The 18666-nt window shown below is 32.8% G+C and overlaps 5 protein-coding genes and 7 non-coding genes across 12 annotated transcripts in view; 2 read left to right on the top strand and 10 right to left on the bottom strand.

Annotated features, from left to right (window-relative positions):
• Positions 1–2204: 2204 nt before the first annotated feature.
• On the bottom strand, positions 2205–2276 carry Trnaa-ugc. The gene has a single exon. It is a non-coding gene; the product is annotated as a tRNA-Ala (tRNA).
• Positions 2277–3100: 824 nt separating this feature from the next.
• Trnaa-ugc lies at positions 3101–3172 on the bottom strand. Its single transcript has one exon. It is a non-coding gene; the product is annotated as a tRNA-Ala (tRNA).
• Positions 3173–3481: 309 nt separating this feature from the next.
• Trnaa-ugc lies at positions 3482–3553 on the bottom strand. Its single transcript has one exon. It is a non-coding gene; the product is annotated as a tRNA-Ala (tRNA).
• A 195-nt stretch (positions 3554–3748) lies between these two features.
• Positions 3749–3820, bottom strand: Trnaa-ugc. The gene has a single exon. It is a non-coding gene; the product is annotated as a tRNA-Ala (tRNA).
• A 198-nt stretch (positions 3821–4018) lies between these two features.
• Positions 4019–4090, bottom strand: Trnaa-ugc. The gene has a single exon. It is a non-coding gene; the product is annotated as a tRNA-Ala (tRNA).
• A 440-nt stretch (positions 4091–4530) lies between these two features.
• Positions 4531–4602, bottom strand: Trnaa-ugc. The gene has a single exon. It is a non-coding gene; the product is annotated as a tRNA-Ala (tRNA).
• A 398-nt stretch (positions 4603–5000) lies between these two features.
• Trnaa-ugc lies at positions 5001–5072 on the bottom strand. The gene has a single exon. It is a non-coding gene; the product is annotated as a tRNA-Ala (tRNA).
• Positions 5073–6132: 1060 nt separating this feature from the next.
• On the top strand, positions 6133–7760 carry LOC119602480 (origin recognition complex subunit 4). Its single transcript, XM_037954025.1, is given in 4 exon segments — positions 6133–6341; positions 6343–6456; positions 6458–6466; positions 6525–7760. Coding segments are annotated over 4 exon segments (1377 nt in total). The 5' UTR covers positions 6133–6272; the 3' UTR covers positions 7710–7760.
• Positions 7761–9559: 1799 nt separating this feature from the next.
• LOC119602472 lies at positions 9560–9883 on the bottom strand. Its single transcript, XM_037954016.1, has one exon. The coding sequence runs from the start codon at positions 9798–9800 to the stop codon at positions 9609–9611; it is 192 nt and encodes a 63-aa protein (XP_037809944.1). The 5' UTR covers positions 9801–9883; the 3' UTR covers positions 9560–9608.
• Positions 9884–10335: 452 nt separating this feature from the next.
• Positions 10336–14281, top strand: LOC119602477. Its single transcript, XM_037954022.1, has 4 exons — positions 10336–10661; positions 10729–10937; positions 13823–13976; positions 14048–14281. The coding sequence occupies exons 1-4, from the start codon at positions 10583–10585 to the stop codon at positions 14248–14250; spliced, it is 645 nt and encodes a 214-aa protein (XP_037809950.1). The 5' UTR covers positions 10336–10582; the 3' UTR covers positions 14251–14281.
• A 210-nt stretch (positions 14282–14491) lies between these two features.
• LOC119602475 lies at positions 14492–15592 on the bottom strand. The gene is made up of 4 exons (XM_037954020.1): positions 15293–15592; positions 15020–15228; positions 14805–14958; positions 14492–14745 (listed from the first exon to the last, which is right to left on the bottom strand). Exons 1-4 carry the CDS (start codon positions 15444–15446, stop codon positions 14531–14533), a joined length of 732 nt encoding a protein of 243 aa, XP_037809948.1. The 5' UTR covers positions 15447–15592; the 3' UTR covers positions 14492–14530.
• Positions 15593–18081: 2489 nt separating this feature from the next.
• LOC119602476 overlaps positions 18082–18666 on the bottom strand; it is a 1062-nt gene continuing 477 nt past the window's right edge. Inside the window, exons 2-4 of the mRNA XM_037954021.1 lie at positions 18600–18666; positions 18369–18522; positions 18082–18301 (exon numbers count right to left, since the gene is read on the bottom strand). The exon at positions 18600–18666 is cut by the window's right edge and continues 142 nt beyond it. Of these exons, the coding sequence (XP_037809949.1) occupies positions 18090–18301; positions 18369–18522; positions 18600–18666 (433 nt within the window). The 3' untranslated portion in view covers positions 18082–18089. The remainder of the gene's footprint in view (positions 18302–18368; positions 18523–18599) is intronic.

Genomic DNA, 18666 nt, shown 5'->3' with positions numbered 1-18666 from the left:
AAAAATCAAAAAGTCGGAAAAAGTCGAAAAAGGTCGAAAAGTCGAAAAAAGTCGAAAAGTCGAAAAAAGTCGGAAAAAGTCGAAAAAGTCGAAAAAAGTCGAAAAGTCGGAAAAAGTCGAAAAGTCGACCATTTATAAAATACTAAAAGTCGAAAAGTCTAAAAGTCGACTTTAAATAAATGAAAAAGGTCGAAAAGTCGAAAAATCGACTTTTCATAAAATGGAAAAAGTCGAAAGGTCGAAAAGTCGACTTTTAACTAAATGCAAAAAGTAGAAAAGTCGACTTTTCGTTTCAACTATAGAACCCTAGTACTAACTTATAACAAAAGTAACACTTTTAGGTTTTAAAGTACTAAATTCATTTTCTACTAGACAATATCCAGACTATTGACTTAACTATAGACTAGACTATAGAATACTATAGACTGTTATATAGTCATGACTATAAACTATGCTATAATCAAGACTATAGAATAGCAAGATTATAGACTGTTCTATAGTCAAGACTATTAAGAGTTCTAAACACTGCTCTATATTAACGACTATAGACTGTTCTTTAGTATAGATTATAAATTGTTCTTTAGCAAAGACCATGGACTTTTTATGGTCAGAATTAAAAATACATTTAATCAAGAAACAAAAGCAAATTGTACTAGTTATTTCAAATCACTCACCATTTTCTTTGTTGATCAAATAACGATATTCTCCAGTTTGTATTTCCTTACATACAAAAACAATATTTCCATTTTCCAACACATACATATTTACATACAAACCCACCAACCCTTATTCTTTACTTTTTTTCATTATTTTTCACTCCTTTTCCCCTCAGACTTTTTTTCAAACAAATTTTTTTTCTTTGCAAACTCTACCATTACCCCCTTTTATTAATGCTTTCTCATCACTTAACAAAACGAATAACCCGACAAAAGAAAACCTCCGAACGCGGCTCGGCCTAACAAAATTGCATTGAATTTTTAGCAAATTTTAAAACACTTTTTAAAACTAATAATTTAACATTTTTATATAAACATTTTTCCATAAAGGTATTTATAAACAAATTTCAACAAAATTATTTAAATATTAACAATTAATTAATGTTTAGATTAATTTTAAACAGGACTATTGACACTAAACAACCGAACACTTTAGAAATTTTTCGCAACTAAAGAAGAAGACAAATAACTAAAGCAACAAATGGTAATAGAAATTGTCATTGATGTTGTTGTTATTATTAGTACTTCATTTGAAAACAATAACAACAAAATGCAATAAGTGATGGATGCTTTTTGTTATTGTTCCATTTCATTAGTTTTTCTTAATATTTCTAAAGTGTTCGATTGTTTAGGATTAATCATACTGTTTAAATTAAGCTAAAACGTTAATTAATTGTTAATAATATAATATTTTTGTTGTATAATATTAAACAAATGTTAATTTATAACAGTATATAAAATTATTGATAAAAAAAGTTTTAGAAATTAATGGAAAAAGTATGAGAAAATTTAATAAACATGTGTAATATGCAAAATTTGTTCAGGCAATTGTTAAAAAGCGGTCGTTTCCAGGGCTATTCGTAAGCAGTCAAACACTAAAGAGAGTGATGCTGAATGGTAGTATAAGAGGGGGATTATATTAGCAAATCATTAATATGTTTTTGTTACATTATTACAACAACAACATCAAAAATAAAGGTAAGTAATCTATATACCAGGTATGGAACATTTAGGTTTTAAAGTACTAAACTATATATATACTATATATATACTAAACTATATATATACTATAAACTATAAACTAGCCTATAGACCAGACTATAGACTAGACTATAGACTAGTCTATAGACTAGACTATAGACTAGACTATAGACTAGCCTATAGACTAGACTATAGACTAACTATAGACTAAACTATAGACTAGACTATAGACTACCCTATAGACTAGACTATACTATAGACTAGACTATAGACTATACTATAGACTATACTATAGACTAGACTATAGACTAGGCTATAAATAGACTATAGACTACACTATAGACTAGACTATAGACTAGACTATAGACTAGAACTGATATGCTTATCAAAAGTTTATTAGTTAGAAAAGTAGCGAATAAGTTATGGGGGTACCGAGGTATTTTTAGAAATAAAAAAGTACTGAATTTCCATGCCTGGTATGATTAAAAAAATTAAAAAAATTCCAATTGGAGATGCCGGGGATTGAACCCGGGGCCTCTCACATGCAAAGCGAGCGCTCTACCACTGAGCTACATCCCCTTTTGTCGATGGCAGACTAATGTCAGTATTAACCTGGGTGGGAACATTGTTTTAGTGAGAACATTGTTATCGGTTTTATAGGTTAAAAATAAATAGTGTTGCCAATTAGGTGCAATTTTTTATGGTTTGCCAAAAAGTTTTTATGGCTTACAAAAAAGTAAAAGACATTATATATAAATTTTTTTATTTATTTCACAGTAGAAGTGATTTTTGGTAATCCGAAAATTTAGGGGGTAAAAACGGATAATTATTATTTCTTGAGCTAATAAAAAGGTACAAACAACACAACTTTAATACAACTTATCGTTGGTAATTATAAACATAAAATGAATCCTGAGTAAATTATAATTTATAAAAAAGTTGTGGTACTTTTTCGTTATTCATCTGGTACTTTTTGAGTTTTTTGAAATATGTATTGAATGATAAAAAATTTAATTAGACATACAGAGGCCTGAATAAATGAGAATCTATCGACTTTTTAATACTGTTATCGTTATTCGTATGGTACTTTTTAAAATGTCTATAACTATGAAATCAAACATGCTGAGTCATGAATAAATAAAACTCTATAAAACGATACTTTTGGTACTTTTTCGTTACTTAACTAATACTTTTAGAGGTTTCTGGAATATTGAGACAAGATTTATAAAATCAAACTTATAGGGTTCTAATTAATTGAAAATCTAGCGAAGCGCACTGGGCACAGCTAGTTTTATATAAAAATCTGTGGAAAATGGTAAAATGCATCAAAAATTTAGCAATTATATTGCAGTTTTTTTATTTTTATATAAGTTGAACCAAATAAACATTTAAAAAAGTAGCTTTGGAGATGCCGGGGATTGAACCCGGGGCCTCTCACATGCAAAGCGAGCGCTCTACCACTGAGCTACATCCCCATAAAATGACATTTGTCCAAATATAATTTCATTATATCGAAACTTTTTATTTAGAAAAATAAACTTTATTTTCTTTAACTTGTAATTTTTTTAATTGTTTTTCATAAAAAATCTATATTTTTGTCAAATAAATTGTAATTATGATGAACATTATAATTTGATTTTTTTCAATCAACAAATATCAATAAGAAGTGACTGACACGCCCATCTCTATTATATTAAGGGCGTTTTCATATAGTATCCGATATTATCAATTATTTTAATATTTTCTACAAACTTTGTATAAAAATGTGCACAAAAAATACTATTTGGAGATGCCGGGGATTGAACCCGGGGCCTCTCACATGCAAAGCGAGCGCTCTACCACTGAGCTACATCCCCCATATTGCGATCCTGTCAAGTTAAATTATCCTTGCCCAGATTTTTAAACCAAGACTTATAAATAATAGAAGCAGTACCCTCTCCGACAAATTATTTTGTCTGTAATATGATTTTAACGATAATATCATATTACAAACTTATTTGTGATACGACTTCAGTCGGTTTAGATATTAATGGCACATAAAAAGTAATCCTTGGAGATGCCGGGGATTGAACCCGGGGCCTCTCACATGCAAAGCGAGCGCTCTACCACTGAGCTACATCCCCTATATTAAAGATCCTGCCAAATAGCTATTGCGTTATCCCGATTTTTGAACCAAAAATCCATTCTACACCAATTTTAAATGACCAAGTAAAGTTAGCCAATTATTTGCAGTAGACCTTTATTTATTAAGATTCTCTCCATCCTTAAAGATTTAATAAAATATTTTGAGACTTTCAAAATTGTGAAAAAAATAATGAATTTGGAGATGCCGGGGATTGAACCCGGGGCCTCTCACATGCAAAGCGAGCGCTCTACCACTGAGCTACATCCCCTTTGGGGCGACCTTGTCAAAATACAGCTAACAACTGCTTACGTCAATGTAAAAATCCGTTGTCTCGTAAAGGTAAAATAGGTGTTTATACGGAAAGGTCAAATTTCTTTCATAACGAGTAAAAATGGTGTTTGTTCCTCCTATCAGTTGCATAAAGTCAATATTTCGCAAGACATCCATATCTGCAGTAACTTATATTTTCATACTTTTGTCAATATCTAATTATAAAATTAAAAAGTGTAATCTGATAACGATTATTTATAACATTTAATTATTTTACCTAATTCGATTTTTGTTATTAAAACTGATTTTATTAAATTATTTCATTCCACAATATCCTTTTATTTTAATTTTATACATATTTTTTGTCCCTCCAGTGGAGGGGCCTCCACCAGTTGATAATTTGCTTTTTAACTTTTATTGTTTAAGAAAATACAATTTTGGAGATGCCGGGGATTGAACCCGGGGCCTCTCACATGCAAAGCGAGCGCTCTACCACTGAGCTACATCCCCAATTATCCAGCCCTGGCTTCAAAACCCATTAACAATAGAGGAAATCATATCCGATAAACTAATTTTTAGAAATATGTATGTTGCAATTTTGAAAAATAATAAATTTTAGCTTCGAAAACAAAGCTTTATTACAGCTCAAAAATGCAACTCTGGGCCATAAAATAATTTTGATTACATAACTAAAAGTATGTAGCTTAAAGAATTAACATATAATTTGACTTTTAAAGCAGCAAAACTGATTCTTCGCTGAACTTTGATAAATAATCCGTGGCCATCCTTTTGGAAAATTATCCACAAAAGACAGAAGTTCCAAATTCGCAAACTGTTGTATACACAAACTCTTCCATCAAAATTTTTATTTTTAAAATAATTTTATTTTAAAAGATAATAAAAAGTTTTGGAGATGCCGGGGATTGAACCCGGGGCCTCTCACATGCAAAGCGAGCGCTCTACCACTGAGCTACATCCCCTCATGAAGTACCTTTGTCAAATAAATGTTATGTTTATAGCGATCGGAACGATTCCATCATTATTTTTACTTATTTTAGAAGTCGCGTTTACTTTTTTATTCAAAAAATCCGATAAATAGTTCATGTGCAGTAGAGAGTGGAAACTTCAAGATTTTTTATACAATTATGATAGATAGATAGATAGATAGATAGATAGATAGATAGATAGATAGATAGATAGATAGATAGATAGATAGATAGATCGATAGATAGATAGCTAGATAGATAGCTAGCGATCGCTAGCTACGCTCGCTCGATCGCTCGCTCGCTCGCTCGCTCGCTCGCTCGCTCGCTCGCTCGCTCGCTCGCTAGCTCGCTCGCTCGCTCGCTCGCTCGCTCGCTAGCTCGCTCGCTCGCTCGCTCGCTCGCTCGCTCGCTCGCTCGCTCGCTCGCTCGCTCGCTCGCTCGCTCGCTCGCTCGCTCGCTCGCTCGCTCGCTCGCTCGCTCGCTCGCTCGCTCGCTCGCTCGCTCGCTCGCTCGCTCGCTCGCTCGCTCGCTCGCTCGCTCGCTCGCTCGCTCGCTCGCTCGCTCGCTCGCTCGCTCGCTCGCTCGCTCGCTCGCTCGCTCGCTCTCTCGCTCGCTCGCTCGCTCGCTCGCTCGCTCGCTCGCTCGCTCGCTCGCTCGCTCGCTCGCTCGCTCGCTCGCTCGCTCGCTCGCTCGCTCGCTCGCTCGCTCGCTCGCTCGCTCGCTCGCTCGCTGCTGTCGGCCCGTTGCCTTTTCCTCCCTTCGCGCCCGTCGCCCTCTCGCTCCCCGCCGTTCTTTCCTCTGGTTCCTCTGCGGCCCCCCGGGTCCTTTTCTTCCTCTCGCGGCCCCCTCTTTTCTTTTTCCCTTCCTTCTACCTCTTTTTGCTTGCTTCTTTCCACTCTTCCCTTGCACTTCCCTCCTTTCTTTTCTCCCTCTTTTTTTTCTTTTCTCCCTCTTTACCCCCTTCCATCCTTGTTTGCCCCTCCCTCTTATCTTTCCCAACCATGTATTTGATTTGGCACGCAAAACTCAAGCTGCATAACATAATCGATAGCATTGTTATTGTGCCTAGTGTCATCACTATATTTGGCGCTGTTTATTTGTAAACATAAAACAAAGTTGATGTTAACAAAAACACTCAAACTTCCTTAATATTCAAATAAAAAACATAAATTATCAATTAAATTTGCTCTAACAATGCCGGATCACAGTGAAGAATTATTAAAAATACGTAGATTTCTTAAAGAACGTTTGCAAAAAGACTACAACCACCTTTCGGGGGCACGAAAATGAACGAGAAAATGTTAGACAATTATTGCAGCGCACAGCCGAAATGGGAGAATCGAATTCTTTGCTTTTAATAGGACCCAGAGGATCGGGAAAAAACTACGGTATGTTACGAAAAAATAATGAAAAGAAATTAAGAATTAAATTTTAATGCAATTTTAGCTCATTAATGCCACTTTGGCGGATTTAATGAAGAACAAAGATTTCGTTACGAATACCTTGATTGTGCATCTAGATGGTAATCTTCATACTGATGATAGATTGGCCTTAAAATCGGCCACCGTACAAATGCAATTAGAAAATGCCACAGATGGCAAAGTGTTTGGTTCGTTTGCTGAAAATTTAGCATTTTTATTGGCTTGCCTCAAGGCTGGCAATAGAAAATCCAAAAGTGTGGTCTTTATTCTGGAGGAATTTGATTTATTTTGTGCTCATCATAACCAAACACTACTTTACAATCTGTTTGATGTCTCACAAAGTGCCCAAGCGCCAATATGTGTTTTGGGTGTTACTTGTCGCTTGGATGTTATAGAATTGCTAGAGAAACGTGTCAAATCCCGCTTTTCCCATCGTCAAGTGTTTATATTTCCAAATGCTGAACGTTTTGAGGCATACCTACAACTCTTTGGAGATCTTTTAACCATACCCAGTGATAAAGAACTTAAAGAACAAGCCGAAAGGGTGGAAACTCTTAAGAATTTAAATTCCCAGGAATTGACTTTTCATCGCAATCATTTCCAACCCGCCAAATATAAATTCAACAAGAAAATCTCTGATGCTTGGAACAAAAATATACAAAATTTACTTAAAAACAGCACAGTCAACAAGTCGCTACAGGCCATATTTGATTTTGATGTTAGTGAATCTTTACTCAAAACTTTTATCTTTCGTCTAGTGGCGCAAATGCAGCCGCATGCCAATATAGAAGCTCAAATTACTCCAGAACAAATAGCTCAACTAACAGCCTCTTACGAGTCCGATGATAAGGTGGAACTTTTATGTGGCTTGTCGGTTTTGGAATTATGCCTAATTATAGCCATCAAACATCATTCGGAAATCTATGACAGAGATCCTTTTAATTTTGAAATTATCTTCTCAAGATTTACGAAATTTGCCAAAGTTTCTTCGGCTATGCAGGGCGTGGAGAGGTCGGTGGTTCTAAAGGCTTTTGAACATTTACGCAATGTGGAGTTGCTTTTGCCTTTGACGTCTACCAGTTGTAAAGTTCAGAAGGAATTTGAAATGCACAGGTTGGCCTTAACCTATACGCAAATAAATCAGGCCGTACAACGTTACCAGGCTCTACCCACGGAAGTGCATCAGTGGTCACAGAGTTCTTTAATTTAAATTTATTGTTTTAAATTGTTTTTAATAAAGTATTTCGTTTTTTTTTTTATAAAGAAATTTGAGTTTATTTTTGAACTTGATTATTAATCTGTAGACTAGACTTTAATCTAGTAGTCTAGTCTATAGTTTAGTCTATTATATGGTCTAGGTGGGATCTACTCTATCTATAGTCTAGTTTTTAGTCTAATTTATAGACTGGTCTGTAGTGTATTCTATACTTTAGTCTATAGTCGAGTCCTTAGTCTCGTCTATGGTCTATTCTATATATATTTAGTATATTTATAGTCTAGTCTATAGTATAGTCTTTAGTCTAGCCAATAGTCTGTTCTTTAGTCTACAATCTAATCTATAGTATGGTTTATAGTATAGTCTTTAGTCTAGTCTATATATAGTCTGGTCTAATAGCCTATTCTTTAGTCTAGTATATAATCTAGTCTAAAGTCTAACCTATAATCTAGTCTACTGACTAGTCTATATTCTAATTTCGAGCATTGCTTATAGTTTAGTCTATGACAAAACTTTATTTACTTATTTCACAAGAATAAAGTCAACTTCGATATTTTCCTACAAATCGGTAACTCGTAAATAAAATTTTTAACTTTTATTTAATAAAAAGAAATTTGGTAACCCTTAAATAACGGCATATTTTCCACAAATGCAACATTGCAAGGTGAATTTGTCAACAGAAACAAAATTCTTAACGTTTTTTTATTTACAAAAAAATCTCCTCCTTTGCCTTGAAGACCACAAATTTAATAATATTAAACATAAAAATGAATACCACCAAAAAACGTAGAGGACGTCCGCTGGGCAAAGGTAACAACAACAAAGATTTCAAAGAAGATGTTTACGAATGGATGGCCAACCGTAAACAAAATGAATACGATGCCTGCGACTGTCTGATAGCAATGTGTCCCGGATGTTGGTATCCATGTGAAACTTGTGGCAGTAATAAATGTTCAGCATTTTGTCGCACAACTAGACCGAAGGATCCATTAGAATGGAAAGTATCTGAATAAATGGATTTCTTGTTAAATAGTGTGTAATCTTTGTTTTTGTATGGATTAACTTAAAAGTTTGTACTTTTTAATTGTATTAATAAATGAAGTTTGGAGATCTATTAATCTGCAAGTATCTTGGAAGTGATGTTATTCCGGAAATAACATTCCTGACGTAACACTGATTGGAAGATTCTTAGGAATCAGGAAACTGAGTTTCTAAACACAGAAAAATAATTCATTCAGTTCCCTTTTTTCATGATAAGGAGCACACAACAGGCCTGATAGTGGCCTAGGTGTATTTTTTCGGATTTGATGTAGTATACATCCTCCTATCAACCTACCTACCTAATCTGCAAATAGCTTAGTTTAAAGACTAGACCGTAGTACAGTCTATAATCTTGTCTATAGTCCTGTCTATAGTATAGTCTAGTTTATTGTCTAGTCTATAGTCTATACTATAGACTGGTTTATAGTCAAGTCTATAATCAAGTCAATAGTCATGTCTATATCCTACTTTGTAGTCCAATCTATAGTTTGCACTATAGTATATGTCTATATCCTACTTTGTAGTCGATTCTATAGTTTGGACTATAGTCAAGTTTATGATCTAGTCTATAGACTAGTCTATACTCTAGCCTATAGTCTAGTCTATAATCTAGTCCAGTCTATAGACTGGTCTATAGCCTAGACAACAGTTTAATCAATAGACTAGTTAATAGCCGAATCTATAGTTTAGTCTAGTGCTTACCCACAGCCTCTATCTAGTCTATAATAAGAACTTCTTTGTTATTTCAGATTAGAACCGCCACAAGTTTGCCCCGAACGATTAATTAAATAAGATTTTAAACATTTTTTTTAACATTTTTCTATTAATATGTAAACAACTTTAAAATTAAACTTAAGCATACATAGTTTTTGGACCTGGTCTTCTAATAGGTGTATCATAGATAATAGGACGTTGTGGTCTGGGTGGTGGTGGATTAAATCTGGGCTGTACAGGGCGGGCATCACGAGAAGCGCTGGTAGTCGAAAAACAACCAATGAAGGCGATGAAAGCCACTAGAACTCCAAAAATAGCAGCGAATTTCATGTTGATGTAGATTTTGTTGTTACTTGATCTCTTACTGATACACTGTCTAAGCGAAACTGTGTTTGAAATATGATCTAACAGCTAGTTTTTATATAAAATACCTACAATAAGTTAGCAGATACATTGAATAGTGGGTAAAATACCGCAATAAGAAAGAAATCTACAAAAAAACACTGATAAGAAAAGATTTGTTCTCTTATTTAAAAAAAAAATCACCACAAGCTGTACAAATATAAACATTTATGGTTTTAATAAAACAAATAGACTTTTAAGGGGGACTCCCTTGGAGAAGGTTATTATAGGAAATTAAAGGCAAAGTAAATGAAAATAGTTCAATTACAAATATAGGGAAATTTTTAAAATAAAATGGACTTTTGTTGATAAAAAGTAAATAAAGTAAGTATGTAAGTGCATAATATGTAATAAATAATGTTGTTTTTTAAATAATTTTAATATTTTTAAAGGATATCTAATTTTTTCTAACTTTACATTGATTTCCATTTGACAAGCTATTGGCCAAACAAAAAAAAACATTTATCGTTCGATAACTTCATAGGGATGATAATTAAAAGCAAAAAAGTACTTATCGTCTTCCCTCTCTTTTCTGCTTACTATGCATACATCAAGTTGTTGCTGTCAAATAATGAATTCTATTTCATGAGACATTTCATGCTGATGATGAGTGGATGAATAAGCAAACACAACACGTTTTGAGTTACAAAGAAGCAGTAATAAAGAAAAAATAAGCAAAGACAAATAAAAAAACCAAAATAATTACAATAATGTCTACTGTAAATGAAAGAATTGAAAAATTAAAAAGAGAAACAAGAGATTTGCGTAAAGAAGTTAAAGATTTAAAAGGTATTTTTTATTTGTTTATAAATCAAAAACAAAACTTTTAACCCACTTATTGGTTTTATGTTTACAGAGACCTTACAGCAGCAAAATGAATTGATTATTAGTTTATTATCGAAACAAACGGGTATATTGAATGAAACTATAGAGGCGGAGCATCCATTACCTCATGTCTTCTATGGCAAGCAAATATCGGAATATTCTCGACGATTTCCTTTGGAAAATATGAAAGATTTGGAAAAATTTGAGACGGAGATTACCGATGAAAATGAAAATCATATTGTAAGGGTATACATAATAATATTTTACACTGTTAGTTTTTTATTTTGTTGGACCGAAATTTGGTGTTTGATTAGGGAGTTCAGACATTGTTGAATGCAGATTTTGTTATCGTATTCTTCTAGACTATACAGTAAATTAGACTATAAACTTGACTATTGACTAGAATATGGACTAGACTATAGACTATATTATAGAATAGCCTATAGATTAGACTATGGGCCAGACTGTAGACTAAACTATAGACTAGATTATAGACTAGATTATAGACTAGACTATAGACTAGACTATAAACTAGAATATAGACTAGACTATAGACTAAACTATAGACTAGAATAAAGACTAGACTATAGACTCGACTATAGACTAGACTGTAGATTAGACTGTAGACTAGACTCTAGACTAGACTATAGACTAGACTATAGACTAGACTATAGACTAGACTATAGACTAGACTATAGACTAGACTGTAGACTACACTATAGACTAGACTATAGACTAGACTATAGACTAGACTACAGACTAGACTACAGACTAGACTATAGACTAGACTATAGACTAGACTATACTATAGACCAGACTAGACTAGACTATTGACTAGACTATAGAGTAGACTATAGAGTAGACTATGGACTAGACTATAGACTAGATTATTGAATAGTCTATAGATTAGTCTATAGACTAGACTGCAGGCTAGACTATAGACTAGACTATAAACTTGACTATAGACAAAACTATAAACTAGACTATAGACTAGACTATCGTTTAATCTATAGACTAGACTATAGAATATACTATAGACTATACTACAGACTAGACTATAGAATAGACTATAGACTAGACTATAGACTAGGTTACAGACTAGACTATAGATTAGACTATAAAATAGACTAGACTATAGATTAGACTATAGACTAGACTATAGACTAGACTAGACTAGACTAGACTAGACTATAGACTAGACTATAGACTAGACTATAGACTAGACTAGACTAGACTAGACTAGACTATAGACTAGACTATAGACTAGACTATAGACTAGACTAGACTATAGACTAGACTATAGACGAAACTATAAACTAGACTATAGACTAGACTATCGAATAATCTATAGACTAGACTATAGAATATACTATAGACTAGACTACAGACTAGACTATAGAATAGACTATAGACTAGACTATAGTCTAGATTACAGACTAGACTATAGATTAGACTATAAAATAGACTAGACTATACCCTAGACTATAGACTAGACTATAGACTAGACTATAGACTAGACTATAGACTAGACTATAGACTAGACTATAGACTAGACTATAGACTAGACTACAGACTAGACTATAGACTAGACTACAGACTAGACTATAGACTAGACTATAGACCAGACTAGACTAGACTATAGACTAGACTATAGACCAGACTAGACTAGACTATAGACTAGACTATAGACTACACAGACTAGACTACAGACTAGACTACAGACTAGACTACAGACTAGACTATAGACTAGACTAGACTATAGACCAGACTAGACTATAGACTAGACTATAGACCAGACTAGACTAGCCTATAGACTAGACTATAGAGTAGACTATAGAGTAGACTATGGACTAGACTATAGACTAGATTATTGACTAGCCTATAGATTAGTCTAGACTATAGACTAGACTATAGACTAGACTATAGACTAGACTATAGAATAGACTATAGACTAGACTATAGACTAGACTATAGACTAGACTACAGACTAGACTATAGACTAGACTACAGACTAGACTATAGACTAGACTACAGACTAGACTATAGACTAGACTATAGACCAGACTAGACTAGACTATAGACTAGACTAGACTATAGACCAGACTAGACTAGACTATAGACTAGACTATAGAGTAGACTATAGAGTAGACTATGGACTAGACTATAGACTAGATTATTGACTAGCCTATAGATTAGTCTATAGACTAGACTGTAGGCTAGACTATAGACTAGACTATAAACTTGACTATAGACAAAACTATAAACTAGACTAGACTATCGATTAATCTATAGACTAGACTATAAAATGTACTATAGACTAGACTACAGACTAGACTATAGAATAGACTATAGACTAGACTATAGACTAGATTACAGACTAGACTATAGATTAGACTATAAAATAGACTAGACTATAGACTAGACTATAGAATAGACTATAGACTAGACTATGGACTAGACTATAGACTAGACTATAGACTAGACTGTAGACTAGACTATAGACTAGACTATAGACTAGACTATAGACTAGACTATAGACTAGACTATAGACTAGACTACAGACTAGACTACAGACTAGACTACAGACTAGACTACAGACTAGACTACAGACTAGACTATAGACTAGACTAGACTATAGACCAGACTAGACTATAGACTAGACTAGACTATAGACCAGACTAGACTAGCCTATAGACTAGACTATAGAGTAGACTATAGAGTAGACTATGGACTAGACTATAGACTAGATTATTGACTAGCCTATAGATTAGTCTATAGACTAGACTGTAGGCTAGACTATAGACTAGACTATATACTTGAGACAAAACTATAAACTAGACTATAGACTAGATTATCGATTAATCTATAGACTAGACATAGAATATACTATAGACTAGACTATAGAATAGACTATAGACAAGACTATAGACTAGATTACAGACTAGACTATAGATTAAACTATAAAATAGACTAGACTACAGACTAGACAATGGACAAAGTAAAAGACTAGTCTGTAGCCTAGACTATAGATTTTTTTTAATGTTGCCGTAATTTTTTAAATTATTTGCAGATTTTGATATAAAATGATTCTCGACAATTACTTCTGACACATTTATCTTCCACAGATCACTATAGTCCAGGCCCTGATAGCACCCAAAGGTCTAACGAAAAGTATTTCAAATGTTTTGTCCGAAAATCTTATAATGGAAATAAATGTAGACGGTTATCATAATAAAAAAAGATTATTAAATTTCCCCAAAACTATTGATATTATATTTAGTAAGTATTTAATGCTAGACTATACCTATTCTAAATTAATAAATATTAAAATTTGTTCTTTTTTTCCACAGTGGCCAGTCGCAATGATAATGAAGAATATAATAATCAAATGTTTTTAAATGATTTAAGACGTTCGTTGCGCATGGTTAAGAATCGCATACACAAAAATAATTGTCAGGCGAGACAGAAACTGCGGGAACAGCAGGAACAAGCCCAAATGCAAGAGACGGTTGAACAATTTATTATAAAAACTGAAGAAGCTGATTTTGATTAGAGCCTTATTAGGGCTAAGTTCATGTGTAAATATTTAGATGTTTATGTAAATATGTACAAATAGTTTTTAAGTTTAACTTAAGTTATGTTTTTATAAAATCAAATTTAATAGTTTTTGATGTTGTATGAAACCAAAGTTGATAAGGATGTTTAGAATCGTTCTAGATCTACGTACTTTAATATAAATTTTTAACTGGTTCTTTGGTATTTAAATAAAAATCATAATTCACACATTTATTTAATTAAAAAAAAAACTTAAAAATTAAAAAAAAAAAATAATTTCATTCAAAAAATATCTCTTCTGTTTTTATAAAAGCTTCGGGTGTTATCTCTTCACCCTCAAACGAGTCGGTGGCACTCTGTTGTTCCAGTCTTTGACGCTCCAGTTGACGATTACGAGATAAATTTTGATTATGACGATTTTTGGCCATTTTAAGACCACGACGTACTTGCTCTAAGAACATTTTTTGATTGTAGCCATCAAAATTAGCAGCTTCTATACAAAAAACAACAACATTAACTGAAAATGTTAAGGGTATCGCCGTCTAAACTTACGAAACAGTAAATCCATAAATTTTGGGCTATTTAATAAACGTCTCTTATTATGAAGACCATCAAGATTACATTCCACAATACATTCCATAGACATAACCGATACAAGGTTTTTAATAATGCCACGGGGAGCCAAAAGTTGGTGGACCACTGCTATCTAAAAAAATTATATTATTGTTTTATTTAAACTTAAATATTGTCAAATCAAACCCACTTACCAGTTCATTTACATTATTATCATTAATTAAGGCCTCCAAAGCATCCAATTCCTCCAGAGTTTTAATGGGAAATAATTTAGAATATTGTGATATTTTCTTACTAAACACCAATTGTGGTGCTAACTTGTCCGCCTCTATGGTCTCCACTAGTTTGTCATTCTGTTTTCTTATTAACGATAAAATCTTTTCATTTTGCTGCATTAAGGAATCTATGTTTTAAAAGAAACCAATTTAATTTACATTTCATTGTTTTCAAAATAAGAAAATATTTACTTTTTAAATCCAGTATATCATGTTTTAATGCCTCCTTCTCCTCTTCCAATTCGTCTAAATGCATATAAACATCTTTGCCTTTTAATTCGTTGACTTCATTTTTCAAGGCAGCCGTTATTCTTACCAATTCTTCAACTTTTTCATTTAAATCCATTATTTATACTTATTTTTCTTTACTCTTTCTAAATTTTTATGTTTTTTTCTGTATTTTTATTAAAATTCATCAATACATTTGTTTTCCTGCATGAAATGTCATTTACTAAAACATCGCTTCTCTGTCATATGGATTTTAATTTGTTAGTGATGACACTTTGTTGAATTTATACCAGATGGTCAACATACATCAACAGCTGTTTTGCCTTTGTCACATACACACATAATGTACATAATCAGTTTACTTTTGTCATGTTCACACAAAACAATCACTCATACTTCACACTCTCATTCGTAATTTTAAAACCCATTGCGACCGAAATTACACGATTTGTCAGTAATTCATAACCAATGAATGAGTTTTATCTCTAATTTTTATCGAAAATGTATCATCATAGTCTGTTTTAGTCTACAAACTATGGACCGTACTTTATACTGTACAATAAACAATCGAATATACTGTATAATAGACCAGACTATATAGACTATGGACCAGATTATAAACTAGACTATAGACTGCACAATAGACTATAGACTACAATATAGGTTACACTGTAGACTAGACTAGAACACAGACTACAATATAGATTAAACTATAGACTAAACCATAGACTAGACTATAGATTTGACTATAGACTAGACTATAGAATAGACTATAGACTCGACTATAGACTAGACTATAGACTACACTATAGACTAGACTATAGAATAGACTATAGATTAGATTTAGACTAGACTATAGACTAGATTTAGACTAGACTATAAACTAGACTATAGACTAGACTATAGACTAGACTGTAGATTATAGACTAGACTATAGACTAGACTATAGATTATAGACTAGACTATAGACTAGACTATAGATTATAGACTAGACTATAGACTAGACTAGACAAGACTATAGACTAGACTATACTATAGACTAGTATATATACTATACTATAGACTAGACTATAGACTAGTCTATAGACTAGACTATAGAATAGACTATAGATTAGATTTAGACTAGACTATAGACTAGATTTAGACTAGACTATAAACTAGACTATAGACTAGACTATAGACTAGACTGTAGATTATAGACTAGACTATAGACTAGACTATAGATTATAGACTAGACTATAGACTAGACTATAGATTATAGACTAGACTATAGACTAGACTAGACAAGACTATAGACTAGACTAGACTAGACTAGACTAGACTATACTATAGACTAGACTATAGACTAGTCTATAGACTATACTATAGACTAGACTATAGACTAGTCGATAGACTAGACTATAGACTAGACTATAGACTAGACTATAGACTAGACTATAGACTAGACTATAGACTAGACTATAGACTAGACTACAGACTAGACTATAGACTGGGCTATAGACTAGACTATAGACTAGACTATAGACTAGACTATAGACTAGACTACAGACTAGACTATAGACTGGACTATAGACTAGACTATAGACTAAACTATAGACTAGACTATAGACTAGACTATAGACTAGACTATAGACTAGACTATAGACTAGACTATAGACTAGACTATAGACTAGACTATAGACTAGACTATAGACTAGACTATAGACTAGACTATAGACTAGACTATAGACTAGACTATAGACTAGACTATAGACTAGACTATAGACTAGACTATAGACTAGACTATAGACTAGACTATAGACTAGACTATAGACTAGACTATAGACTAGACTATAGACTAGACTATAGACTAGACTATAGACTAGACTATAGACTAGACTATAGACTAGACTATAGACTAGACTATAGACTAGACTATAGACTAGACTATAGACTAGACTATAGACTAGACTAGACTATAGACTAGACTATAGACTAGACTATAGACTAGACTATAGACTAGACTATAGACTAGACTATAGACTAGACTATAGACTAGACTATAGACTAGACTATAGACTAGACTATAGACTAGACTATAGACTAGACTATAGACTAGACTATAGACTAGACTATAGACTAGACTATAGACTAGACTATAGACTAGACTATAGACTAGACTAGACTATAGACTAGACTATAGACTAGACTATAGACTAGACTATAGACTAGACTATAGACTAGACTATAGACTAGACTATAGACTAGACTATAGACTAGACTATAGACTAGACTATAGACTAGACTATAGACTAGACTATAGACTAGACTATAGACTAGACTATAGACTAGACTATAGACTAGACTATAGACTAGACTATAGACTAGACTATAGACTAGACTATAGACTAGACTATAGACTAGACTATAGACTAGACTATAGACTAGACTATAGACTAGACTATAGACTAGACTATAGACTAGACTATAGACTAGACTAGACCAGACTATAGATTAGACCAGACTATAGATTAGACCAGACTATAGATTAGACCAGACTATAGATTAGACCAGCCTATAGACCAGACTATAGACTAGACTATAGACTAAACTAAATACTGGACTAAAAACTATACTATAGACTAGACAATGGACTGGACTATGAACTAGACTATATACTAGACTATACACTAGGCTATAGACTATCGACTAGATTACAGACTATACTATAGACATATAATTAAATGCGCGAAACAAAAAAAAAAAAAAACGGATTTGAATTTCATTCAAAATATATTTCTTCTGTTTTTATAAAATCTTCGGGTATTTCATCGACCTCTAGCGAATCATTGACACTCAGTTGTTCCCGTCTTTGACGTTCCATTTGACGGTGACGACATAAATTTTTATTATGACGATTTTTCACCATTTTAAAACCACGACGTACATGTTCCAAAAACATTTTATGACTATAACCATCATAATAGGCAGCTTCTATAAAATTGTTAAGAAATATGAAAAAGTAACTAAAAATAACGGGACGCATCTACCAAACACTTACGAAACAGTAAATCCATAAATTTTTTACTATTTAATAAACGTCTCTTATTATGATGTCCATCAACATTACATTCCATAATACATTCAACTGACATAACCGTTACAATATTTTTAACAATGCCATGGGGTGCCAAGAGCTGATGGACAACAGCAATCTAAAATATGTTTATTATAGTTTTAATAAAACTTAAATACAAATGTAGATGCAGAGTTAGAAAATCAAAAAGCTTACCAGTTCATTAACATTATTATCATTTATTAAGGCGTCCAAAGCATCTAATTCTTTTAAAGATTTAATG

Source organism: Lucilia sericata, unplaced genomic scaffold (genome assembly GCF_015586225.1).
Source record: "Lucilia sericata isolate MDLA Ls3-8-SP2 unplaced genomic scaffold, ASM1558622v1 Contig000234F_arrow, whole genome shotgun sequence".
NCBI classification, from domain to species: domain Eukaryota; kingdom Metazoa; phylum Arthropoda; class Insecta; order Diptera; family Calliphoridae; genus Lucilia; species Lucilia sericata.
The sequence above is the reverse complement of the archived record's forward strand: the minus strand, read 5'-3'. Positions and strand labels throughout refer to the sequence as shown.

Excerpts from the sequence above, each read along its gene's own strand:
- LOC119602472 (XM_037954016.1), bottom strand. The coding sequence starts at position 9,800 with ATGAAATTCGCTGCTATTTTTGGAGTTCTAGTGGCTTTCATCGCCTTC.
- LOC119602477 (XM_037954022.1), top strand. The coding sequence starts at position 10,583 with ATGTCTACTGTAAATGAAAGAATTGAAAAATTAAAAAGAGAAACAAGA. Across the intron at positions 10,662-10,728 it reads AGAAGTTAAAGATTTAAAAG|AGACCTTACAGCAGCAAAAT; the intron begins GTATTTTTTATT and ends TTATGTTTACAG. Across the intron at positions 10,938-13,822 it reads ATGAAAATGAAAATCATATT|ATCACTATAGTCCAGGCCCT; the intron begins GTAAGGGTATAC and ends TATCTTCCACAG.
- LOC119602475 (XM_037954020.1), bottom strand. The coding sequence starts at position 15,446 with ATGGATTTAAATGAAAAAGTTGAAGAATTGGTAAGAATAACGGCTGCC. Across the intron at positions 15,229-15,292 it reads TGATATACTGGATTTAAAAA|ATTCCTTAATGCAGCAAAAT; the intron begins GTAAATATTTTC and ends TTTAAAACATAG. Across the intron at positions 14,959-15,019 it reads ATAATAATGTAAATGAACTG|ATAGCAGTGGTCCACCAACT; the intron begins GTAAGTGGGTTT and ends TAATTTTTTTAG.